At 35.5% G+C, this 19,653-nt stretch overlaps 1 protein-coding gene across 1 annotated transcript in view; it reads left to right on the plus strand.

Annotated features, from left to right (window-relative positions):
• LOC132794367 (AF4/FMR2 family member lilli) overlaps positions 1-17,643 on the plus strand; it is a 95,835-nt gene extending 78,192 nt beyond the window's left edge. Inside the window, 12 exon segments of the mRNA XM_060804775.1 lie at positions 2-85; positions 156-209; positions 831-923; positions 2,067-2,121; positions 3,021-3,062; positions 6,126-6,146; positions 10,371-11,073; positions 13,230-13,287; positions 13,489-13,545; positions 15,562-15,716; positions 17,314-17,377; positions 17,495-17,643. Of these exon segments, the coding sequence (XP_060660758.1) occupies positions 2-85; positions 156-209; positions 831-923; positions 2,067-2,121; positions 3,021-3,062; positions 6,126-6,146; positions 10,371-11,073; positions 13,230-13,287; positions 13,489-13,545; positions 15,562-15,716; positions 17,314-17,377; positions 17,495-17,533 (1,425 nt within the window). The 3' untranslated portion in view covers positions 17,534-17,643.
• Positions 17,644-19,653: the final 2,010 nt, after the last annotated feature.

Consider the following 19,653-nt stretch of genomic DNA (forward strand, 5'->3'; position numbering starts at 1 on the left):
GGATCCCAAGAGTCAGCCGAAGCGTCTGCACGTCTCCAACATACCGTTCCGCTTCAGGGATCCCGATTTGCGTGCCATGTTTGGGGTGAGTCCTTGAGCTAGCTTCAGAGTGGTGTTAACTATGTTGCTATAACTTATTTCTTGAATTTCTTCAGCAATTTGGCCCCATTTTGGATGTGGAAATCATTTTCAATGAACGCGGCAGCAAGGTAAGTCAACAACTTGCTCTTTTTTTTTCTATTTTTTTTGCTCCCTTGAAACTCGCTTCGTCTCATGCCTAGTTTTATTGTTGCACGATTCATTTAAATTGTACACATAGCGAGAGCACTTGAAGCATAGCCTAGTCTCCTTTTTGTCCAGCGAACGTTGCCCGTGACAACCTTGACAACGTTTACTATAGCTATCACTTGGACGTCCTTTGGCTACAACACAACAACACAGCAATAGAATTATCCACAGACTACGTTCGGCTGGCAAATATAATTGCATAGTAACGGGCCCCGTTGCTCGTTGCCGTCGTTTGTGCCACACGACACCAAAAATGTGCATAATTTAAGGCGCTGATGCATGCCCCAAGATGCTGCTGCCGCTGTCCTCCTCCTTTAGCATGTCCTTGGCTCCCATTCAAAAATACAAATGCAAAAAAAAAGTCTGTTCAGTGTACACTATTTATATGTATATTGTAGCATAGCGTTACGTCTCTTTTTTTTTACTTTGAACTTTGAATCGTAAACTATATATATATAAATTTATATATATACTGTACCTATATATATATATATACATACTCTATATGTTTCTTTAATTGCATGTTTGATTGCGAATGGCAGGGATTCGGTTTTGTAACATTCGCTAACAGCAACGATGCAGAACGAGCACGCGAACGTCTTCACGGCACCGTGGTTGAGGGACGCAAAATCGAGGTGGGTGCATGCAATACCAATACGAATACAAAGAAAAGAAATACCAATACACACACACACACACACATATATATAATGGTCACATGGCAAGCTATTATCTGCAACTAATTGCAAAACTATCACAAGTTTCTCATTTACCACTAAAACTGAATAAAAGCGGAAAAACTGAAAAGAAATTGGCTTTCAACTTGCGGCAAGCACTTGCGTGTTTTCCACGTCACGTGCAACGAGTTTTCCCTCAACTTTTCCCCCACTTCCCGTACTTCCGTTTTTCCACGGCATTTTAAATCCGTCTGTGTCTGGCTTGCGTATTTAAAATCGAATTCACGCATTAACGGTGCATTTTGGTTTCTCATTTTAATCAGAGTGTGATTCAGAGATTCTGATTGATTTTCAAATTATACGCTGTCCTTTTTTTCCCCGTATTTATTTATATTTGCCTTTAATTAAATATTAATTACAATTCCCCACACACACACACTCTGCCTCTGTCTGCTGTCCGTTGTATTTTTTTGGTCTCTGATTTTCTTCATTTCGCATTTATGTTAAATGGACAGCTGCATATAATTGGCATTTAAAATATGCTGAAAATGCGCAAAGTGCCAGCAAATTAACTGGGCTGCAAATGATTTTATTTATTTTCATATAAAATACTCTATATATGTATATATTTTACATTTGTGCTGTGTCAGCAACAACGACAAGGACCAAATAACAACAACAACAATATATATTCATACAGATACAGAGGAAGCCGCCTAATTATGCCCAAAAGCACAAAAGCATTTCCATTGAAAAGTTGAATTTCATGTTAAATTGAAAGCGATGCGCCTAAAAGACCGCAATGAAAATTATTAACCATTCGAAATAAATGCCATTTACACACATGTTTACACACACACACACTCACACATAGAACTCATTCAATTGTAATTGTTAACTAACACATAATTTATTTCTACATTCTTTATACTACATGCGAAATGCGATGTGAACCAAATCTAATTATATAAATACAAAACAAAAAACCAAACCAAAAATCACCACAACAAAATAAAAACCAACCACGCTCGCTGCAACTCAACTGAACTCTCTCTCTCTCTCTCTCTCTGAATATCTCGTTACCAATAACCAATTGTGAAGGTGAATAACGCCACTGCACGTGTACAAACCAAAAAAGTGACAGCAGTACCCAACGGTAAGTTGCTCTAACACACACACACATACACATTTATATATATACACCTGCTTATACACACACGCACACATACACACACCTGCAGCTACATTGAACCAAGTGTAAGCTATGTAGCGAAACAAGTTTAAATGTTGAACAAAGAAATGCAATTACGTCTCTTGGCCTAGAAGAAGTATAAGAAATGAGAAGCACGCAAACGGCAACTTAAATAACAACAGCAACAACAACAACAACAATAAAAAAACTTTAACTGAAACTGCCATAACATTTGACTGGCCGTTGTGTTTAGTGTTTGCCATACTTTTCGTTTCGTTTCTTTCTTTCTTGATTTTGGTGCTCGCTCGTTTCGTTTTCTTTTATTTTGTTGAACTTTTCACATCAACTTCTTTTGGTTGTTGGAAGGAATTTCTGTGCCAACGAATGTTTCGTAATGAAAATGTTGTTGTTCGCTTTTTTGATTTCATTTGAAAGCAAGTTGTTAATAGAGAGCGAAGAGCGTAGAAGAAGAACGAACGAACGTATGCCAAGGCGTTAGGCAATCAAAAACTTGTTAACTGACTTGCCAATGCCAAAACTAACAACTTCTACCAGGCTTGCGGCTGCTAACTAAAACAAAGTACACACACAAACTATTACACACACCCACACACCACACACACACACAACTTACATCTATAAGCGCGTCTCTAAGTGTTCGCCAAGTTTTGTGTTTTGTTCTCTTGAGTTCATGTTTAAAATGTGTCTGCATTTGAAATTGATACTGATATTTGATACTGATTATAAACCGAATATATAAACTCTGATTACTACTGCGCTCGTTTTAATGATTGAAGATTGAATATACCAACCAAATACCATTTCTTTTTCTTTATTTTGTTTTTCTCTCACACCACACACAGTTGTACTGACCAAAGACGGTGCCATACCGGCTCCAGCTCTAGGTGAGCAAACCAGAGAATCAATTAAATTCAATGAATTCAATTGTATTAAAATGCATTTGTTCTATGTGTCTTGCAAATAACCAAACTATGTTGTTGTCTATAACTTTAGGCACCCGAAAAACATTCCCATGCATAACCGATAATTGTAACACCAACACCCCCTCAATCTATTATAGTCTCTGTCCTGGCATGTTGCATGCTAATGGTGGCATGATAAACAAACCCCTTAAAATTGGCTAAACTACAAAAAAACATTTCTTATATCAACTGCAAAAAACATAAGCAATTTAACTCACAGTCCCAGCATGATAACTGTCTAAAACTCGTATAATCTGTACATACATATATCGTATATCGTATATATATCTAAAATGCAATTCATGAAACTTCAGCTGTGTTGTCTTCCATTAATAATCCTTTGTTATCTCTAACGCTTGACTTGAAAGTGTTTGAATCCGTAGCTGTACCGAACATCGATCTCAGAAATGGTTTGGGGGATAGAAATGGTGTTATAGCACTTGCTTCTTAGTGCCATCGTGTGGTATTTCATTCGAAAGTTTTTGTCAGTTAAAAGAAGAAGCGGAGCAAGTTCTTGGATATTTAATGTTGTGTTTGCATTTGCGCACAATTTCATTTGAAGTTGCGGTTGCTTAAAACTTTTCTCAGGGTGCAAAAAAAAAATAAAGATGAAAACGAAGACGAAGACTAAGAAGAGCGTAAAGGAAAAATGAAGACGAGAATCCGAGAAAGCAGCTAGAAAGTTGTCCATGCCATGTATAATAAATAATACGACTGATTAAATCGTATTTTCTCCTGCAAGTTGCCATTAAAAAGTATTCACAGCGCAAAATCTATACTTTAGTTTCGCTCAAATACGATAAGCCGCTTACCAAGCAGCCAAAGCCCAGAGCCCAGAACTCAGAACTGAGGCCCAACTGGCAAAAGGGAAAACAGCTCAACCGAGAAGCACAAACTGCAGCTGCTGCTTTCGCCATAGAGAGAGAGTTTTTGCCTCCTCCATGTGAACAGGACATGCAAAATGCTTTTGTATCGCCAACAAACTTTGGATGCAGATGCAGAGACAAGCAGCCACTCGGACCAGACACGAGCTGCTGCAGCAGCATCTTTAGCTGTATTTTCTTTATTTTTTTCTCAGCTGCCATTTCTTGCATTGATTCGTCCGGTTGTCCTTGTTGCACGTGCACGTAATGCGCTTCATTTGCGTTGCACTAAATGCGACAGACATAAAAAGAGCAAAGCGAAGTGTGTCCTTTGGGATGGCCAAGTATTTATGCGGTTACCGGCATATTATAGAAATACACCCAGACTGTTGGACCAACTACCGACTACCAACTGGCAACTGGCATTCACTTTAGCACGTTTCGAACAAAACGGAAAACGGCAAATGGGTCTCAGCATTAGCCAGTGCACACAGGAATGGATGTAGTTGTAGTTGTAGTTGGAATTGTTGTTGTTATGCTGCTCCTCGCTCGTTGTGATGTTAGAGGTTGGGGGCTTAGCAGGCAGGATAATTACAAATAAACCACAAAGTTGCAAACATGTTGTGGCACACTCGCACACACACACACACACACACATATGGAGTCACACATAAATTTCGAGAAAAATAAAGCGAGGAGGAAAAAAAACAAAATGGAGAAATAAAAGAGAAAAGTTTTCCTTGAAGTCGTGATGCCTTCATGTCCTTTGGCTGTTGTAGAAACGTTTTATTTTTACTCTACGGCTGTTGTGTGTTATGCAAATGTGTTCGTTTCGCATATACGCACACACACACACACACACACAGTGGCACACTCGCACATATTTAAACGCACACCCTTACACACACTCCTTGTGCATTTGGAAGAAAGTTTGTCTTCTACTTCGTATGTTGATTTCAACGCTGCACGGCACTTGGCACTCCCCTCTGTCTCTCCTTCCCCAAACTAACTCCCAACGACAGTTCATATGTATATGTAGCTCCTTTATTTTTTTTCTCTCCTCTTTTTTTTCGTTGATCCTTTGACATGTTAAACTTAATGCGCTCCAGCCAACAAGCGGGAGCAAAAAACAACAACTCACTGCCTGTCTTCCTGTCTTCCTGCCTGCCTTGCTCTGCCAGTCTGTCTGTCTGTCTGCCTGTCTAGCTGACATGTATTTTACTGCATTTTTCGCTAGTTATAACCCTTCCCATTTTATTTGTGTGTCTGCTATTTATTTAGAGAGTCGATCGTAAGCAGATTGCATTGGAAATAACCAAAGGGCGACAGGAAGCATTTAAGCTTAGTTGTTATTTAACTAGCATTTGTGTCACTCAGATGACATTTTGCATTGCACAACTTTCCGTCAACTAGAAGAATGAACACAAATGAAAACAAACAAAAAATACAATGGAATTATATAAAGCATGCAAAACGCTAAGTGCAACTAAAACAATTGCTAAATCAAAGCAAATAAAAATAAAAAAAAAATAGAAATAAAAATGCGCTTGCAGGCAACTTTTCGACTGTTTGGTTGTTTGCACAAAAATGCAAAATGATATCGTTTCTCAGACTAAACAATAGAACAAAATAAATGTTTGTTTAAATGCAACAAAAAATTAAAAATAAAATAAATGTTGGTTTTAAATGCAAATATTTAATAAAAAATAAAGAATAAACAAAATGTTTAAATGCAAATAAAATATGCATGATCTGTGCTAAATCAAAATCCTCCACCACACTCTCTATATATCAATATATATATGTATATGTATATCCTAGCATCACAAAACAAGCTATACTTGTACTCGTATTTTGTACTCTCTGTAAATGCATTAGCACGGCCCAAAAACTTGTAAATGTAATTGAGCTGCGTGTCATGTATAAAAATGAAAGCGATTTTATTTCAATGAAATAACCAATTTAAATGCAAAACTAATGCAAATATTTTCTCTTGCCTTTTACATGCCTACCTCGACAAAACAAAATGTGTAAAACAACAATCATTCAAAATACAAAATACGAAAAAAAAAAAAATAAACGAAATATTGGAAATTTACATCGATAAATCAAATGGATGCAGTTTGTGTGCAATGGCCTGAAGGTGAGTTTTTTGTCAAGTTTATTACGTTTTTTTGATGTATTTGTATTTTGTATTTATTGCCTGCAGTATTTTGTTTTAAATAATAAACACACAAACACACTCACACACACACTCACAGATACAAAAACAATAAGTTATCTTTAAAGTAAATACGAAACCATTTTCAGTTATCAAATCTAACTATAAGCCATGGATTACCTTTTAGCATGTAAGCGACTAAATACTTAATATATGACAAAACAAAATCACATTAAGAGAATTATTATATCAGGCAGGGCTATATGGTATACAATTATATATATTATCTATCTCTAGTATCCCTACTACATACACACATACTCTATATCTATATAATATATCTATCAATGATGATGATGATGGGTTTGTTTTCTGACAGACAGGTCGAGGAATCATTTCGAAATTGCATTCAATTTGTCACCTAACTACAAATTTATTCAATTTCATTGTTTTTCCATTTGTATTTGTATTTATATTTATATATATATATATTTAATTTTGTCGCTAGGTTCCGCGTTGATCCATATATAAACTGTATGCATATATTATATATATACCCAAATAATTACTATAATAATACATTTTTGATGACTGTTTGTAATTGTTTTTTTTTTCGTTTTACGTCCAACTTTCTTTTGCATATAACCCAAAGAATACAACAACAATTCAAACAAAAAACTAGTAACTGAAATGAGATGCAAATTCAAGAAAAAAAATATAATAAACATTAACATATCGTTCGACAAACTGTTTTTTTCCAAACAGACGCGTCACCATTTTCTTTTCTAGTCTTAATTGATGATGATGATGATGATGACGATATTGAGATCATCTGATAATGGTTATGAATTTAGCATATTGCGGCTGTGTTGTCTTATGCATACTATATATAAATATATATACTATCTATAAATATATATATTAATTATATATATATATCTAAAACAATCAATATTATTGCGTTTGTCACTTTTCTTTAACCAGTTTTTTTGTATGTGCGTTTCGTTTTTTTTTTTTTTTTTCTTATGTCCTGAGTTTGTTTTACGTTTTGACATTTAATGGTCTGGTACTTTGGTCTGAACATTGTCGGAAATGCTCCTTAGCGTAATTACTTATTACTTATGTATTCACACACACACACACACACTTACACACAAACCACACTCACACACACACACACACAGAATGTATGTAACTGGTAAATTTCGACGCGTTTCAAGCAGCTTAACTTAGCACTAGATCTAAGCAAAACCACAAAAACCAAACCGCAATTCACTGCATCCCCCAGAAATTCGATATGTAAATACAACACACACACACACTCACACCCAGACACACACACACACATTTACTTTGAGCTCATCCAATCATCGAATGATACGCAAAATCTAACGAAATTTATGAACGTGTATATATATATATGAAACCTTAAGGTTATCGCCTCCCAGTGGCCGCAGCCTGGCCATATTTGGGGGCGCCCATTGGGGCTGGAGCGCCGACGCTGACGCCCATGCCGCTGCCGGTGGCACTGCCGGTGGCGCAAGCTGCAGCGGTGGCACCATCGGTGGCGCACAACGGTGGTGCACCCGCACCCCAGGCTGCCCCAGCTGCCACGCCCATTGTGTTGGCGCCACGCCATCCCCCGCACAGCGCTGTGCCAGCTGTAACGGCTGTAACGGGGCAAACTGCAGCAGCAACGACACGGCGGAGGTACATTGAAAAGTCACGAATCAAAATTCTTGTTGAGTGTGTGCGGCATATCTAAAAAACCAAAAGAAAAATATACTACAAAAAAAGCAGAATTCAAAAATTGACAAGACCACAATCTATCAGTTGATTCACACAAACACACACACACACACACAAACAGAGAGACACACAGAAAGACAATACAAATTCTTAGCTATGAGATCTGTACCATATGCATACATACTTGTACACACCTACTATATATTTGTTGTCTTGTTTGGTTACGCATTTGGGTTTGACTATATGCTAAGTATAATATTAAAATATATTGCATACTTTTTGGCGCCCTTGAGATTGCATTGTTCTACGGCTAGGCACAGACACACACATTCACACACACGTAAACGTACAAACAAATCAATCTACCCACGTACCCAAGAGCCGATCAATCAAACCAATCAATCAATCAATCAATAAAACTGACCAACTAGTGGCAACTTACCTGACAACTGTAATTAGCTGTTAAGTATGAAAAGGTTTTCTCTAGCTTTAACAAATAGTCTACTTACTCTATATACTATATATAAACATACATATCAATATTTATCTCGTATACCGTATATCGTAATTTATAACGTTCCCCCCTTTAATATCGTATCGTGTGACGGTAGACAATTTTCTTTATGCAGCCAGCATTTTCTTAAGGCATTTCTTCTAGAGCATTTAGTTATTTATCTACTTTCTCTCTGTATACTACATACTACATCTGTTTCTATCTATTACTATTTTGCTATCTCTGTTATTTTGCACGTATTTCGTTTTTGTGTTCTCATCGCTTTTGGCCCAGGCCCAAGCCAGCAAAAAAAAAAACTCACAATTCAAATGGAAAATCAAAAATCTAAATGAACATGAAAATCGAATATCGAAATGATATAGCAAATTGCAATTGAATCTGAAAACTCGTTTGTTTTGTTGCATGCGACAGAAAGATTCGGATGTTACTGTTTTGATTGTGTATTTCTAGTTTCTAATGCCTTTTTTTTCGTTTCTGTAAATACCGAAATTAATTTTGTTGCTAACTCGAAACTTTTGAAATTTGTTCAGCATTTTGTATGCGAACTGCACAATTCCAATTTTAATTAGATGCTAGTTAAATAAATTCTCCAAATTTTGTTTGGGCCGAAGCAATTCACACATTTCAATTATAATTTTTGTATACTATGTGTGTGTGTGTGTCTGCGTATGTTGATTTTCCAACTGTGCAAACTGCGGAAAAGTTGTCGCAATTTCACTGAGGTCGCCGCTGGCCCGGCTGGTAATTGTTTATTATGAGGCCAATAAATTCGCTTTTAATTGCAATGCCAGGCTATGTGGCGAATTAATGGTTATCCATGTTGCCTGATTGCGAAAGCTGATTGCTATAATATATATATTGATATTTATGCAAAAACGATTCTTATAGCAGTCAGAATGTCGATCGAGAAACAAAGCACTCATCATTTTGCCTGTCTGTTTTCCACTCTCTCTTACATCTGTAAACTTTCTTCTAACTTTGCACTATTTAAATAGTTATAAATATAAATCTTTTTATTGCTGGTTTTTGATTGTATTTAAAAAAGGTTCAAGGGTTAACGTTAACTTTAGCTGATCTTAAAATTTCCTATATATATTTACAGAATATATTTATGTATATCTTTTGATTATGCTTTGTATACGAAAGTCTCTAACATAATCTGTACACTTACCAAAAGCAAGCAAGCAAGTGCAATGCGTTTCTTAAAAATGTCTTGCCACACACACTCTCACACACACACACACTTATAAAAGTACACACGTAAAATATTGAATTGAATTTATTATATGTAAATGTTTATACTAAACTGCAGATCGGTCTAATGTTTTTCGTATTGTTGATGGATGATCAAAGACAACGTATACTATAAACCAAAAAAAAAAAAAAAACAAAGCAAATGAGTAGCGTTTCTTGGTATTTTAAATGTTATAATGTTAAGTATGTTTCGAACTGAATTCCCCTTTATATGACTGACTTCACGTATGTCTTATGTACTCGTAATGTTATATGTATATACCAAACATCATCTCAGCGCTATATACTATATATATATACATACAGTTACTACATATTGCCTAGTATTTGCTAAACATATACTATATACATTTATATATAAATGAATTATATATTTACTTATATCAAAAGAGAGAAAACTAACCGCATGCGTTTTATGTTCTTTTCTTTTCCTTTTTTCTACTTTTTGCACACGAATACAAAACAAAACCAAAAAATACACATGACACAATGTAATGCGTGTGTATAAAATATCTACTGTACACACACACACACACTTACAATACACATACTCACACTCTGGTAAAATGTTGTGTACAAATCGTTGCAAAAATACAAATCCAAAAAAAATCAATCTATATAAAAAACCTAAACAAAATGAAAATGACAATGAAAATGCAAAAAACAAAACTCGTTTGGCCGCCTCACAGCCGTAGCCGCCGCTGCCATGCGTGGAGTTGCCATACAGCGTGGACACGTGGGCGTGGTCGGTGCCGCACCCTACCATCATCCCCATCATCCGCACCATCATCAGGCGCTGGCAGCCGTCGCTGCCGCCGCCCAGCAGCAACAGCAACGTCAAGTGGCCGCCGCCGCCGTGGCCGCAGCAGCCGCCCAACAGCAGCAGCACCAGCAACAACAGCAGCAGCAACACCAACAGCAACAGCAGCAACACCAACAACAACAGCAGCAGCAGCAGCAACAACAACAACAGCAACAACATGCCGCAGTCGCCGCCGCCGCCGCTGCCCAACACTCACAGCACGCCGCTGTCGCCGCCGCCGCAGCCGCCGCTGCTGGCCACACACATCCGCATGCCCATGCGCACGCCCTCGCCCCCCAGCTGGCCCAGCTGCAGCCAACGCTCCAGGCCGTCGCCGTGCCCGCTGGCGCTGGCAGCGCTGCGGCAGCTGCTGCCCAGCAGCAATCGGTGCTGCAACAATCACTGGCAGCGGCTGCTGCCGCACAGAATCAGGGCGTGGCGGGCAATGCCGCTGCCGCCGCGTATGCGGCTCGCCTCTCCGCTGCTGCAACGGCTTCCCAAACGCCGGCCGCTGCTGCTGCGGCTGCTGCTTCCATGGCTGCGTCGGCCAATGCGGCCAACAGCGCTGCAGCTTTGCATGGATTTGCGCCGTAAGTAGAGACTCCTCCACGTTGTCCCACAAATCGTCGACGTCGAAAAAAAATCACACACTAAAAAGAAAAAAAAAAATGAAAAGAAAAACAACAAATGTAGTTCTTAGTTGTATCTTGATTATTTATTTTTTTTTTTAGTTAAATAATCTTATACATTTTGAATGTAGTTTTAGCGCACTTAATTTTTGTTTATGTGGTGTCTACGCTCGCTCGCTCGTTCTCAAATTGCTTACTCAGAAAAACAACAGCAGCCACAACAACGACAGTCGTCGCAGCAGCAACAGCAACAGCAGTTAGATACAACTGGCAGCTCATTGCCTCTTGCATGCAAACAAATTATCACGCATACGCCATGTCATCCCTGCTGCTGTTGCTTCTGTTGGCCATGCTGCTGTTGGTTAGACACGCATACCAAACACTGCCTCCTCATACACACACACACACACATCATTTGATACACTTAACTCACAACACACATCCTTCCTCCCAGCTAAGCCTCCTTCCTCCCAGCTCCGAGCCCGCTCCCCACATCGTCGAGCGTCAATTTGTTTCATAGCTTTAACGTTGTTTTTTTGTCTCTCTCTCTTTTTTTTAATGGTCTATGCGGTGAATTTTTGATATTAGCTACCTTGTGTGTGTAACGTTTTTATAAGTACTCGTACTCGTACTCGTAATATCTTATGCATAGCGTCACATTTGCCTAATGTACTACCATCTAATTGAATCGCAAGTTTAGACTTGTCTCTCTCTCTCTTGTATAAAAACAACAAACTACTCAACAAAACTCCAACTACTTAACTCAACAGCAACTCAATCAATTAAAAGCAGCAACCAATTAAAGCACGGCATCAAAAACCAAAAAAAAAATAATTACTTTAAACATACATATCTCATAAATATTCTATTCCTTGACTGAGAGCAGTTTTTGGCATCGTTTAATACCATTTATATACACACACATATATATATTTATATACGAATATATCTAAATATTTTTGTTGTTTCTTGGACTAATTTGGTTAAAGGGAACTGCGTATTTTATATATTGTGTACTACTAGGCGTATGATGAATTTGATATTGATACGTATTTTATTATCTTTATTTTTTTCGGTTTTTGGTTTTTTCTTGATGCGTCTGCTGCTGATGCTGCTGCTGTCGCGCATGTTTCCTCTCTATATTCTTATTATTTACAAACTATATTATACACAAATGTTTCCTTTGTTCATTACTGTGGCTGCTGTTCTCTAAATAACTACATTAAACTAGCGTACGAATGATGATAACCAAATTACAAATTATACACTATCAAAAAGCAAACAAACTATCAAAATACCAAAAACTAATTAGCTAGGTGCATGAGTGTCTGTTCTGTCGAAATGAATCGAAAAGCAATCGAGCAAAAAAATGTTTTAATGTACTTTAGTTGTCGCAGGACAAATGGAATGTGTATTACACCTAATTGTATGGTTGGTTATCCTTGCTAGCGTTTTTTCTACTTATCATTTTACTTATATGCATATGCATTACCTAACAATCAGCTAAATCAGCTCGTCATCAACAACTATAGGGAAAACTATATGGAACACACAGACAAATATGATAGTCAGGTAGATCAGTTTGTGACTAGTGATTAGGCTGTTTAGGTATGTTTGGGATTCGTGGTAGGGAATGGGAATGGGATATGGTACGACTTTGTTACGTTTTCAGTTACGCCTTAAGTTTCAGCCATTTTATACCCAATGCACCCGGTACAAAACTTCAACAACAACAACTACAATAACAGGCCAGAAGGCTGGGAAGCGGCAAAGTTTTGGCATAAATTCAAATATTGTTTTGTCTGCAATTGGTAAGCCAAAGCTTTGCCCCCTCACCCTGCGAGCCTGCTCATAGCGTCCCAAACTCCCCAAAAACCCACACACAAGTGCGTTAAAAAATAAATCAAACTATGCAAAGTAAATTAAAATAAATAACAATTTTTGAATTTTGCTTTTAAGTGCCAGCAAATGGCAGCCGAATCAGATTGATTAACTGTATCCAATTGGCCAACAAATCCATCTGTCTCGACTGTCATTCCAAATCACAATTGAAAGTCGCAAGTTGAACCATTATTAATGTATTCATTTCACTTTATTCCTCTTCTCAACACAAACAGCGTATACTATGATCATCCCTTCTTAGCAGCCGCCGCTGATCCAAATCTACGCTTCCAGGTAAGTTGAACAGAAATCTCCCTGAATTCCCCGATCGAGTTAGATTTAGAATTATTTATAGAATTTGCTAAGCTATTGTTAGTCCACATAGTTTAAAGCTGGCTGGCTAGCTAAACTAAAACTCTAACATTGAACATTGAAACAAAGAAAGATTAAGCAATATATATAAAAATATATATATGTTATATATAAATTTTACAGGCAGCCGCCAAACCGGTCACTGAAGTTCCAGCCGCACAGCCAGCCGCCATATTAAATGTAATGAAACTTATTCAAATTAATACGCTATTCGTACCAATCAATACCGAATTAAGAACGCTCTTTAAACTACTCGTACTTGTATTTATTGAACATATTATCTCGTACATTTACTACATACATTTTATATTATTTATACTTTTACATTTTGACATTTTGATGGTAGCCTGTGAAAAGACACCAATTGATCGATTGATAATTTATACACATTTTTGACATGGTTTTTCTTTTCGAGCAGATTTTGTTTCTTTTGCATTTCAATGAACTAACGACGCGTTTCTTTTGATTGAGATGTGTAACACAGACAACTATAAAACACCCACACTGTTTTATGTATCTATAAACACACTCACACACACACACACTCACACGCAATGAGAAACACTTTTCTCTATCAATTTATTATTACTTACGTTACTCACTTTTGATTTCCTTTGGTATCTGGTCGTGCAAATGCGTCTGTAAAATTTTGGTGATACACAAGCGTATAATACATACTGTATTTATTGTACTCGTACTCGTACTTACATAAATCATCACAAAACAATACAACAAATAAACAAACATTTGTTAATAGGCCAAGTGCTAAGTGTCATTTACTAATCACCGTACATCAATATAACTGCTTTTATGTATTTACATACTTGTATTTATGTATGTATTTATCCATTGTGATTGAAACACACAAGTCAACTTGGACTTGAACTTGATTCTCAACTTACTCACATATGCAGCGATTACTTATTTGCATCCTTGATTCATTTGTTTTTTTTATTTGTTAACCAACTATTTTTCTTCTTACAACAAACAAAAACTGTAACAAAAGTGCTTTGATGATCAGCAGCCAACAAAAAGGCGTATTGCATACTTTCAGGCTGCATGCCACTTTCTCTCTTTCAATGATGCTCTCTCTCTCTCTCTCTAGTTAATCTTAATTTGGAAAGAGAAAATACATTTAGTTTTTACATTTCTCACGTTACTTTTCGTTTATTCCCTTCTCTTTTGCTTTTGCAATCAATCTCTAAATATATATTTGTTGGTCTATATTCTACATACAAATTAATAATCTTAAGTAGCATACTATAAATAAATATTCTTCAATGCTGTAAACATTTTTCGTAAATACTAAGAATGATTCTTCTTTTTGGTTACTTTTTTCACGACTGTTACAACAAAACGCAACAACAACCACCACAACTACAACTACAACAAACCAAAATCAAAATCTATAAAAATCAAAAATTTAAAAAAAAAAAAACGAATACAAAAATTATACCAAATATATATCGAAAAACTTACAGCGCCGCACTGTGACTACGCTAAACAGTACCCCACATACGATCAACCGCATTCCGGTACCACAGAATGTTTTGGTAAAAATAATCATTTTTAGCTAGCAACAAACTTTTGATAAATGCATTCAATAATCGTTCGTGTATTAGATCCGTTTGTTTGTTGTTGTGCCCCCATTTTGATTTGATTTTATGATTTGTGCGTGTGTTTGTCACAATATACTCCACAATATATGTATTTACTCGTATATCTATCTATATCTACGCTCTATGTATTGCACCCGTTCATTTAAGTTATGATCTTAACCTTAGCTATTAATCGATATGGTATAAGTTCTTTACGATACCCCTGCACATTTGGCGCTTTTGTTTGTAGCATTTATTTAATACTCGTACTTATATATTACTGATTTATATCCAACGGATCTTTGGCATCTTGGGTTTTGTAGTTCAGATTCGCTGGTCACCGCCCTCAATTATACTTAAACCTAATAATATCGCAAAACGAAAAGAAAAAAAAAAATGAACACACTCTGATTTTAATTTGTTTGCACTCCTTTTACGTTACCTTTATTATTTGGTTCGGTTTAGGTTCTTAACTCTTTTTGCCATTTTGCTCTCTCTCTCTCTGTCTCTCTATCACCTGTCGCTAGTATTGTCGTTGACGTTGCCGACGTTCGAACTTCGCCCCCTTTAACACACAATTTGCTTCACATTATTCCAGGCCACAGCTCCGCTGTTAAAGACACCCCTGTCTCAGGCCCAGCAGCAGGCATACGCCACAGCGGCCACCACCTACACGGCGGTCGCTGCCCGGTATGGCGCCGCCGCAGCTGCCGCCGCCCAACCAGCACTCGCTGGCTACGCCACCGTAGCGGGGTAAGTTTCCTTCACAGCATGCGATCTGACAGAGTGCCTGTCAACCTGTTGGTTGTTGGGTGTTGGTTGTTGGGTGACATGGTCATCCGATTCTTCCTTCCATTTCCATCATTGTTCACGACATTCACAATTAACACACTGAATTCAGTCTAACCTTAACCTACAAACTATAATTCTAAATCTACTAAAAATGGTTTAAATGTATGGGCTCTATTGTTTATGACAATGTAGGTAGGTCGATAACCCTATTGCAAAGTCGAAGAAGGGCTCGATTAATATTTAAGTGCATTTATATAAAACATTTAGTTTAGAATTTTTTTAACATAAATTAGGAATTTTAATTTTAAATTATTGAGTGTATATTATTTTTTATACTTATTATTTTGCATATAAATTATTGAGTATATATTATTTTTTATACTAATTATTTTGCATATTATTTTATTTAAAAAATTCTATATATTTTTGTGAGTTATAGATTGACTTTATATTATTTTGTATACAATTTTATTTGAAATCTTTTAGATATTTATTTTTGCGTTATGGATTATTGATTTTATATTATTTTTTATACTTATTATTTTATTTGAAATCAATAAGTTTATCAAGTTCTTATGTATGATATAAATTGGTTTTCTTATTTAATTTAAACTTTTTTTTTATTTATTTACAAGCTTATTTTCATTACTAATTATTCTTGATTTTATTTTCTTTGGTACTTAAACTTACTTATCAAGGAATTGTAACAACGAAGACTAAAGAATTGAAACTAACAAACCACAAACTTTTTAAAGCGCTAACAAAACTAAAGCTTACTAATAATTAGAAGATGATGAAAATAATTGTAAATAAAATTGAGATGAAGGCAATGGAGAAGATATAAGGATTAACGAACTAACACAATTAATTATCGCTAACAAAACTAAAACTTAATAAAAATTAGATGATGACAATAATTGTATATTTGAGATGAAGTCAATGAAGAAGATAAGAGGATTAACCAACTAACACAATTAATTCGAGCTAACATAACTAAAACTTACTATGTAATAATTAGAAGATGATGACAATAATTGTAAATACAATTGAGATGAAGGCAATGAAGAAGATAAGAGGTTTAACCAACTCACACAATTAATTAGCGCTAACAAAACTAAAACTTACTAAAAATTAGATGATGACGATAATTGTAAATACATTTGAGATGAAGGCAATGGAGAAGATATAAGGATTTACGAACTAACACAATTAATTATCGCTAACAAAACTAAAACTTAATAAAAATGATGACAATAATTGTATATTTGAGATGAAGTCAATGAAGAAGATAAGAGGATTAACCAACTAACACAATTAATTCGAGCTAACATAACTAAAACTTACTATGTAATAATTAGAAGATGATGACGATAATTGTATATACATTTAAGATGAAGATAATGGAGAAGATATAAGGATTTACGAACTAACACAATTAATTAAAACCAAACCTAACATAGACTGGATTCACTCAACACGATACTAAACATTTTCATGCCACTTCATATAAATTGTAATTTTATATTCGACTAATCAAATGTCAACGAAATATTTCTAGTTATGCGCGCGAATATGCGGAACCTTATCTAGGCCATGGAATTGGACCCGTGCCTGGCTATGGGGTAAGTGTGTCTCTTGAATGACAAGCAGTCACTGTTCGAAAATAAATTGTTTTCTACGGAATTTAATATATTTTCTACTGTCTATTGTCTCTTTTGTGTCGTTTTCTCAACACACAGGCAACAATGTATCGCGGTGGACGATTCATGCCATATTAAAAAGCTACACAAGTCAGCCAAATAATGCACTTGGACTCCTCTCGAAAATGCTCAATGTATGAACAAAAATTAGACGTAAATACTCGTACTCCTCCTCTACAGTGCAGTAAGTAGCAGTTAACTCTAAACTGATAGATGCAGATACTCAATCCACACTGAACAGACGCTCAAAGATGAAACTAATACAAATTGAAATCCACACTCAATATGGAGAGTTGAAAATCAAAGCTAAAAGCAGCCACATCAAAAAACAAAAACTCAAAAAAAAAAAAACATGCAAACTGTGGCAAATTAAGCAAAACAAAAAACAAATCAATGTCGTCCAAAAAAAGATAAAAAAAAAAAAAAAAGAAGAGAAAGAAAAGAAGAAAGCAAATGCAGTATAAACAAGATATTTAAATGGCAATTAGTTTGCAAAACGTGCTTCATGCGTAGATTTTTAACAAAAACAAAAGCTGAAATTTTTGTGCGGCAAATCAGAATTTATATATAAATATATATATATATATAAAATATATACCCACGGGATATATGTATAATTATTATACCTATAGATATTGTATTTGTATATCAAAAATGAGCAATTTTTATGTATTTTCAAGCTGCATACTCAAAAAAGAAAGAAAAAGAAATACCAACAAAAACGAAAGAAACACTTTTTTGTTCAATAAGTTAGCTTTATATTTATGATTATTTCTGTTTCATGTAATTGTTACATTTAGCATTGTAGTTTGTAGTCAATCAAAAGCAACAAAAACAAATTCTACATTATTTTTCTATAATATACGCAAAAGCTATGGAAAAAAGTTGCCAAAACAAACAACAAAAATACGATTATCCAAGTATATACATACATATATATTATATATATTCACTTTTGGAGCACAAACAGATTTTATCCACGAACATACTTTCCTTTTTACAACTTTACAACTCCAAAGAATACTCGTTTTATTACATGTACATTTTGCAAAAGATCCTTTTATCAACGAATTTATTTTTAATATTTGCTTTTGCTTTCTAATTGTTCCTAGTATTTTATTTGGCAGCTAAAATGCAAAGTCAACTCAATAAAATTGCTCAACACGTAGCGCATAGGTACTCGTAAATGCAAAAGATCAACACGTAGACATATCCTTGGAATATACAATAATAATTACTTTAATGCGGCCCTAGCAGCTAGCTAAAGAATAATGAGAAAAATAAACTACAAATAATAATACATGATAGTTTTTAACTTCAAGCTTCCAGTGACAGAAAGAAAATCCTCAGAAAAGAAATCGTGAAAATTGTGTAGTAAGCATTAAATTTAAACTTAAAAAAAAGTAACAAGTAAAAAGTAAATTTTTAGCTCTTAACTCCGTAGCACTTTCTTTGTGTGTTGTGCAAAAAAAAACTAACCAAAAAAAATTACAAACAAAATGAGAAAAAAAAAAACGAAAATTTATAAATTATAAAACTTCACGTCGTTTCAGTGTTGTTCTTTTTTCGGCCTAGACCACGAAACTTCCCTACAAACAAGCTAAGAATTTATTTGACACACACTATAAAAGTCTATATAATGCACACAATTAACTTTAAACGTTGTGTATTTTGAAATGTTTGTTGGAGAAATGAGAAATGAGAAATGGATGTGAAAACTCTCTCTGCTCAAATAAATAATACGAAGTCTTTCTCTATTTCGATTCTTAGACAGCTACTGTCGTCAAATTTATACTAGTTGTTTAAAAACAAACCTACGCTAGAACAAACAAATACCTTTCATTAGTTATTGTGTGTGTGGTAATTGTGCAATCGTTCTTTAGGTGTTGCTTTCGAATATCTCCTTACAACTAGATCCATTTAAATACTCGAATACTCGAACATACACGTCACACATACGTTTATGCTCCATTCAAGAGCCAGAGTCCAAAGAGCTTCTACTTACAACAGTCACACACTGTCTCAGATTGTACATATTAATTATGACATTTCTTTAAAATAACAAACACGCACACACACACGATCTTATTCGCACACACACACACACACACACGAACAACAACAACAACAGAAACTTGAAGCAATTTATGTCATACTCAGTTTTGAAATGTTTTCACAATGTTTCTTTAAATACTATA

Source organism: Drosophila nasuta, chromosome 3, assembly GCF_023558535.2.
Source record: "Drosophila nasuta strain 15112-1781.00 chromosome 3, ASM2355853v1, whole genome shotgun sequence".
Lineage (NCBI taxonomy): Eukaryota > Metazoa > Arthropoda > Insecta > Diptera > Drosophilidae > Drosophila > Drosophila nasuta.